General features: G+C 37.3%; 1 protein-coding gene across 2 annotated transcripts; it reads left to right on the top strand.

The window, feature by feature from the left end:
- Positions 1-751: 751 nt before the first annotated feature.
- On the top strand, positions 752-7724 carry LOC149559460 (nucleobase-ascorbate transporter 6-like). Of its 2 annotated transcripts, XM_089833385.1 has the most exons (14): positions 752-1611; positions 3106-3203; positions 3414-3590; positions 3689-3789; positions 3906-3981; positions 4812-4871; positions 5359-5543; positions 5621-5717; positions 5838-5924; positions 6037-6095; positions 6183-6274; positions 6380-6457; positions 6660-6820; positions 6948-7724. In XM_089833385.1, exons 1-14 carry the CDS (start codon positions 1419-1421, stop codon positions 7164-7166), a joined length of 1683 nt encoding a protein of 560 aa, XP_089689511.1. In that variant the 5' UTR covers positions 752-1418; the 3' UTR covers positions 7167-7724. The 2 variants fall into 2 exon arrangements, with proteins under 2 accessions (XP_089689511.1, XP_089689510.1); XM_089833384.1 differs by having other exon boundaries at positions 5621-5924.
- Positions 7725-7949: the final 225 nt, after the last annotated feature.

Genomic DNA, 7949 nt, shown 5'->3' with positions numbered 1-7949 from the left:
AAACTCATTATTAGTCTAGAAAAAGGTCTTGATGGGTCTAAATGCCTCGCTTATGAAACCAAAGAGCATGGATACTCAAGAGATAGGCCAAAGGAAGGTCTATAATCCAGATTTATGGAGACTACCACAAATTACATTGGTTAAAAGAAAGGCCATCATGAAATCCAATACCATCCCATCGAAGCCATGGTTTGGCTGCTTACCAAGTGGGTACGCTCAGGAGCAAAAGGGTTTGAAAACCAATCGCCTTCCAAGCTCGACAAAGTGAGAACTCAATAAAATACTATGACAAAGAAGAATTTTCGAAGCCTCATTTTGTAATATAGATCTAATAACCCATTTAACACACACTAAACTAAAAATTCTTTTTAATTGATATTCTCAATTACCTCTACCATACGTAGATCTTAATGTTTCCTTTTATTTTAGCTGAGATGTTTTTATAACAAACGTTCAAAGATAAAATGCTCTCGCTCTCAATTTGAATGAACCTAAAATCCACGGCCGACTAACAATTAAACCTAAACCCTAAAATCCATGGCGGAACAAACCTCATCTATTCGATTTGTCCTTACCGTTACTTAGGCGGTGTGCAAGCCAGCTGCCCTTCCACCCTGTAATTCTCTTGAAAACTACTATTTTATTCCTCTATATATCATATATCATAAGCTAATACGCAGTCATCATTTTCTTGTGACATTTAACTATTACTATTTGTGCTTATACAAGCCACTTCTTTGTTGTTACCTACAGTGTAGTCTTACGACTCTTACCCCTTGCGTCCAGAACCGAACTTTTTCTTCCTCTAACTGAACCGTTTTCACCCCTTCTGTTCATATTGTCCTAATAGCCAGGCTCATATGTTTTCTGATGCTCAGAGAGCACATAATCATCTTCTCATTTCTATCATTGCAATCATCATATGAAGAAGACGCTCATGGTGTTGTGCTTCTGGTAAAATATCATCTCTAGTAGGATATGACCCTTCTTGTGGGTATAATTGTCACAATTATATCATATGATGTTTCTGTAATGTTTACTTTGTAGTACTGGCACCGTCAGATTCCTTTGGCAGAGAGAGCGGCTGCTTTTAAGTATGCACCATACAATAGTTTAGTATTTCGTGGGAGTTTCCCCATCATTTTACATGCTGGATGTTCCCTTGGCTTCTTGTGCCTGAGAGTGATTGAAAACATGGGTCTGCTTCAACTTGAAAGCAGTTTTCTTCCTTGGTGGGAATATTAGGAGGAATAACAAATCCGTGGACGGGTCTGTAAGCTGTAGCCGCAGTGAAACTGAGTTTCTTGCTTCTTGTTTTTTTTGGCTGCGACGACTAGTACAACTGTAGCAGCAGTTGGGTAGTTCTGTAGCTGGTTCAGTAGGACTACTAGTCCTTGGTTCTTTTTTCATCTGCAAGTATGGCAGGTGGAGGAGGAGGAGGAGCTGGAGGAGGAGGAGGAGGAGGAGGTGGAGGAGGTGGAGGTGGAGGTGGAGGTGGAGGTGGAGGAGCAGGAGGAGGGGGAGCCCCAAAAGTTGATGAATTACAGCCTCACCCAGCAAAGGATCAGCTCCCCGGAGTAGATTACTGCATAACAAGTCCCCCTCCATGGCGTATGAGCTTCTTTTCCATTTCCTAACACCTCGCTAATGCATTTTCGTCTACATTCCTTTCAACTGCTTGCTTCAAATCTGTTTTAATTTTTATTTCTTGTTTGGAAATCGATTCGTATGGGTATCTCTCTCTTGTAAACTCTCTCAGTTTGTTTTCCAACAGTGATCTGTATGCGGGTGTTGCTTTGGAACCGTTTTCATTGTGTTCTACCATTTGTGTGCTGCAGAGCGACACTTTTCCAGATAACTCACCTCAGGGCCAAACACATTTAGTACCCCAAAACAGTTACAAAGAATCCATTTTAACGGTCCGCTTTTCAAGCTCTCGCTAGTGCGTTTCTGTATAACTCATTATGTTTGCCTATTATTTATGCCCACCAATTGCAACTCTAGACGTTTCTAAGTGCTAATCTTTGGACTGACGGTTCCAAATGTCTTATGTCAGGAACCCATATGCTTATACTGCTGCTGAATATTGCATGTTACGTTTTGTGTATGATCCAATCCGTTTACCTATGATTTGAGGGCATATTTCAGTCTGTATTATTTGTGAACCTTCCCGTCAATAAAACAAATGTAAAGCTTGGGCTGAAAGTGTCTGGAACATATTTTTAACCCATATGCTTATACTGCTGCTGAATATTGCATGTTCCGTTTTCTGTATGATCCAATCTGTTTACCTATGATTTTAGTGCATATTTCAGTCTGTATTATTTTTGATCCTTCCCGTCACTAAAACAAATGTAAAGCTTGGGCTGAAAGTGTCTGGAACATATTTTTAACTCTCCGTCCCACAAAATGGTTCAAACGCGCTCTTTCTACTATCCAATGTTCCATGTGTATTTGTTCCTCTGAAAACGCACATATTAATATTTATCAGCAATTAAACTGTACGATTTGCTCAAAAACTTGTTCAAATGCATCCTGTCTATGATGAATTTGAATATCTTGGTCATATGAGGGTTAATGGCTCTGTTGGTAACCCAGAAATAAGACTGTTTTCAAGACATTTACTACTGATTCATATATAATCAATTAGGCCATTTTACTATAAAACCGTCTCCACATCCTCTTCTGGAATTCTTTGGACAGCTGATATGAATATCTTGCTCTGAAACTGTTTCAGGGCAATTGTTTATATATATATCCCGTATCTGGATCTCAATTTTTTTTGAAGTGTACTTTGTCTATGATGGTATGACCTATGTGTACATCGTGTTGCTCTGATTTTTCTTTTCTTTTCTGGAATCTCTCTTATTGTAATTTCGTTATTAGTCAACCAGAGCAAGCCATTATCCTAGATGTTTAGATTCAATTTGGCAACTAATTCGTGCTTTATTTCAAATTTTCATATAACGCCAAAGCTTCACCACAGGTTACCTGTCTGGTTGAGTTTTCCGGTTAAGAGGTTGCTCAAGACTAAATAAAGAGCTTCATTTATTTGCTTATAGATTGGACATGGTATGGAGCTAATTATTGTCTTGGCTTCTGCAGCGGAAGCTATCCTGCTTGGTTTTCAGCACTATCTGGTTATGTTGGGCACCACTGTAATCATCCCCTCATTCTTTGTTCCTCAGATGGGTGGCTCAAATGTAAGTTGAAAATGCTACACTCTTCGGCAGTCTCAAAAAACTCCGATAATAGTCCATTATGGAGCTTCCTATGCTTCATATTTCTTAAAAAAATTTGAGGGTTTTGCTACGAATGGAATCCTAATTTCTGTTAATTAAGTGGAAGGTACGTTTGATAGCTTCAATGAGGTGTTTATAGCTCTCAATTAAATAAATTAAATATCCATGCAGGATGACAAAGCCAGAGTTATCCAGACGTTACTGTTCGTAGCAGGTCTTAACACCCTTTTACAATCGTACTTTGGGACTAGGCTTCCTGCTGTTATAGGAGGATCCTATGCTTTCGTTCTTCCAACTGTTTCCATTGTTGGTTCTAGCAAATTTCAAAAAATAACGGACCCACATGATGTACGTAAGGAAATTTGTACATTGAGTATTCTTCAAACTTGATTTGGAAACATATATGGTTTATTACTCTTTGCTAACCCGTGAATCCTTGTTTGCAGAGATTTTTGCATTCAATGCGAGGAGTGCAGGCTGCACTCATTGTTGCATCCAGTTTACAAATCATTGTTGGATTCAGTGGTCTCTGGGCTATTGTTGCTAGGTCTGTTTAGTTTCTGCATCTTATCTGATCCATAGGCTACAAAATTGTTTTAGATTTCATCACTTTACAGTCTCTAAGGCTTGACATTACTGTGTTGATGGTCTTGCTTTTGCCAGGTTTCTGAGTCCACTTTCTGCAGTTCCTCTAATAACTCTTGTGGGGCTTGGCCTCTATGAACTCGGGTTCCCTGGGGTATGTATATGAGACCCATTTCCCTAGACCCCGCTTGCATAATCAAATGTCTAATTATCCTGGATTAATGACATCTTGCTTATAATAGTTCTTCTTGAATGAGTACTTTTTGAACAGAATGTTAATTTGTTTCAGTGACTCTTAATTCATACAATCCTTAATTCAGGATCATTGATGGGATATTGTTGTGAACACCCAAATCCTGGAGAGGTGTGGTGCATCTTAATATGACTTCATCACTCGGATATTAATCTAAGTTGGTGTTTGTGCACACCTTTCAAGTTTACAATTTAAATTCGAGGCAGTAGACCTATTGGTAAATAATTTTCATGCAATAAAACTGGGGGAGCAAGAAATGGATGCTCTCTTTGGCTTTTATCGATACTAATTAAGCTTGAATTCAGAGAGCATCTCATTGAAATGTTTTATTAGTAGAATATTTAGAGAACTTTAAGCCAATTAATTATTGGGCTATTGAACTTGTAAATTTCCTTATTCACACCAGTTGGGATTTTTCACTAGATGAACTGGATCTATGGTTTTCAAGGTTTTGAATCTTGTCTTTGTTTAAATTTCTCATTCAAAATACAAACTTGGGTTGACCTATATGTAGCACATCAGTTTTTTCGGATTTCCTTATTATTAAGAGCTTTCTTTGGAAGTTATGGTTTTACAAAGTGTTTTATACATTTGTAATTGTAGGGCATGAATGCTTAACTTTTTTTAAAAAAAATTCGGTACAATCATGTTGAATTGCATAATTTTATTTAACACTTCCATATGTTGAAGTCAGATTAAGTCTCCTGTTCATTTTATAATGTTATTTGCAGGTGGCTAAATGCATAGAGATAGGACTTCCACAGCTTATCGCATTGGTCTTTTTTTCACAGGTAAAAGCATCAGAATTTTGAATGAGACTATTAAATATGTCATCAATTTTTAATTTTGAACTAGTAGCTTCTGGTTTAGATTGTGTATGAGTTTTTAGCATCAATGTTTTGGATCACACTCTGATCCATCATCAGCGTCCTTATGATGGCTCACAGAGGTGTGATGTTAAAAACTCAATACACAAGCGAAACCAGAAGCTACTACTAATTCAAAAGATTAAATATACGATTTTAAAATTTGGAAAATGAGCATTTATTTTGGTTGTGTTCCTGAAAACATTCTTATCTCTTCAGAAGATTGGGTCTTTAGGTTCAAATTTAAAGATTTATAGTTCTGATTTTATGCTTCTAGTATTGATAGTATACATGGTGTTTTAACATTGTACTTGCGTCTACAGATAATGTTTTGCAGTTGGAAAAAAGTATTGTATTTGCTTGAGGTATAATAGGCACAGTAACTGATTGAATCCCTTTTCTGTAATTTCAGTATGCACGACATATCAAGCCTGGAAAGAAACCTATTTTTGAGCGCTTTGCTGTCATCATTGCTGTCGCAATTGTTTGGCTTTATGCTTATTTTCTCACAGTAGGTGGAGCATACAAGCATAGCCCTCAAAAAACCCAACTTCATTGCAAGACAGACAGTTCTGGATTGGTTACACATGCCCCATGGTATAGACTCCTTACAGATTTCTCATGTTCAATCACATTTTTGAAAACAGTTTTCACTCATTGTTGTTATTCTGCAGGATAAGGATTCCCTATCCATTCCAATGGGGAGCGCCCATATTTGATGCAGGACAAGCATTTGCAATGATGGCTGCTACTTTTGTCTCACTCGTTGAGGTTAGCTTGTCAAATTCCAAATTCCAGTCTTCATTTTTAATTGTTTTTGTAGTTGCTGACTTCTTTGTTAATTATCCATATGCTGCAAAGTGTATTGATTGTTGTGCTTTGAATTGGCAGTCTAGTGGTGCATTTTATGCTGTGTCAAGGTATGCAAGTGCCACAGCTCCTCCTCCATCTATCTTAAGCCGAGGTATAGGTTGGCAGGTGAGGAGTGGACTTTTTCTTCTTTACCTCTCTTGTTCCTCTTTTCCTTGTGTCTGGACATTAGCATTATTAGAGGAAGGTTAGGGAGGAGATCTAATAGGTATTTTTGCAGGGAATTGGAATCTTGTTGGATGGGATGTTTGGAACTGTAAATGGGTCCACTGTATCAGTGTAAGAAGCCTGGTATTTTCAGCTGCTCCTTGGCACTCATGAAAAGGACTACTTCAGAACTTTAAATTGTGTGTTTTCTGCATGCAGTGAGAATGCTGGTCTTTTGGCAGTGACACGAGTTGGAAGTCGCAGGGTGATACAGATAGCAGCAGGATTTATGATATTCTTCTCTATTCTTGGTGATTATCATCTTCACCTGGGCTCTCAATTCTCCATAGTATTTGGATATTATATGTTTAAACCTGATAATTTACAGAGCTGATTTTGCGTTTTTGTCATTCTAGGCAAATTTGGAGCAATCTTTGCCTCCATTCCAATATCTATTGTTGCTGCTTTATATTGCCTTTTCTTTGCTTATGTTGGTATGTATGAGCAACACATATTTCCATTATGCTGCAATCTCGGTCAAGTTTCAACTAGTTACTCAATTTCACTGTCTTAGTTTTTGCAATTTATGAGAAAGCCTTGGATAAGCTTATGATTAGTTTGCACAAATTAATACTTGTAGTTAGAAAAGCGGTAACTCCATGTTGTTTTCTGAGTTTGTGTGATTTTGATGAGCAGCTGCTGGAGGGCTTAGCTTTCTCCAATATTGCAATCTAAATAGTTTCAGGACAATTTTTATCCTGGGTTTCTCTTTGTTTTTGGGCTTATCTGTACCTCAGTATTTCAATGAGTTCACAGTTGCTTCTGGGCATGGTCCAGTGCACACTGGATCCCGATGGGTAGGATTTCTATTCCTCTTTTCCAGGAGCTAGAGAAATTTGATATCACATTTATTTTGGTGACATTAAGTTGAACTATTATTAGATTTGGGAACTAAATTGTTTTTCTAACTGGATTGTCTTGCAGTTCAACGACATTCTCAATGTGATTTTCTCATCACCAGCAACAGTTGCTGGATTTGTAGCATTAGTACTGGATAGCACTTTGCATGTAAAGGATAATTCAACAAGGAAAGACCGGGGTTGGCATTGGTGGGAGAAGTCACGTAAATTCAAAACTGACCCTAGAAGTGAAGAATTTTATGCTCTTCCTTTCAGACTAAATAAGTTTTTCCCATCTGTCTGAAGAATCAGCTCTATTATGTTAAGGTTGGGAATACCTCTGTTATGGGCAGGCAGGCAAAGAATAATTTTGTATTCATTGGATATAATCTCATAGTAAGAAAGCCTCAGCTGTTAATATTTTACTACTTTTCCTCATATAGGGCAAAGTTTTGAGAACTGCCTTAAATAAGTCTATGCCCTGGTCAACAATCATTTAGATCTTTTTGATGGCATGTGCTTCATACACAGCAAAACAGAATTGTGAATAGATAGAATGCTTTACAGAGTATTTTTAGATATCATCTTGATTCAAAACTGTCAAGATGCACATGTTGTGCACAGCTAGCATAATTATAAAGCTGCAACAGTAAATCTTTAATTGTTCATGCTTTTGATAGAATTGAACCAATGAACATTTATTTTGGAACCCTCCTGAAAGAGGGATCAATTCAGTTTTCCAAATCTCTCCTTTTCTTAGACAAGGGAGTGCAGTAAAAACTATTGTATTTTTTACTAGAAAGTAAAAACTGTGACAATAACTTATTATTAATATTTACCCGCTTTTCGTTCAAAATAATAATCTCTGCAATATTCTTGGCTGTTGGAATGGTACTGAACATTTTAAAGATCGGGTAAATGATAAATTTACTTGTAGTTTTTTCTCCTAGAATCCATTCATGGAAAGAGTAATTGTTTTTAGCTTACAAACTAGGGGAGCTGGCTTGTCCTATCATCAATAACAATATGTTTTGAATATATTACTGTTGAAGGTCCTAAAGTTGTGGTGCTTGCTTGTGAGTTTATC

Source organism: Cupressus sempervirens, chromosome 5, assembly GCF_028749045.1.
Source record: "Cupressus sempervirens isolate cs-2001-9-10 chromosome 5, ASM2874904v1, whole genome shotgun sequence".
Classification (NCBI taxonomy): domain Eukaryota; kingdom Viridiplantae; phylum Streptophyta; class Pinopsida; order Cupressales; family Cupressaceae; genus Cupressus; species Cupressus sempervirens.
Note: the sequence above shows the minus strand (reverse complement) of the source record. Positions and strands in the feature narration are given on the sequence as shown.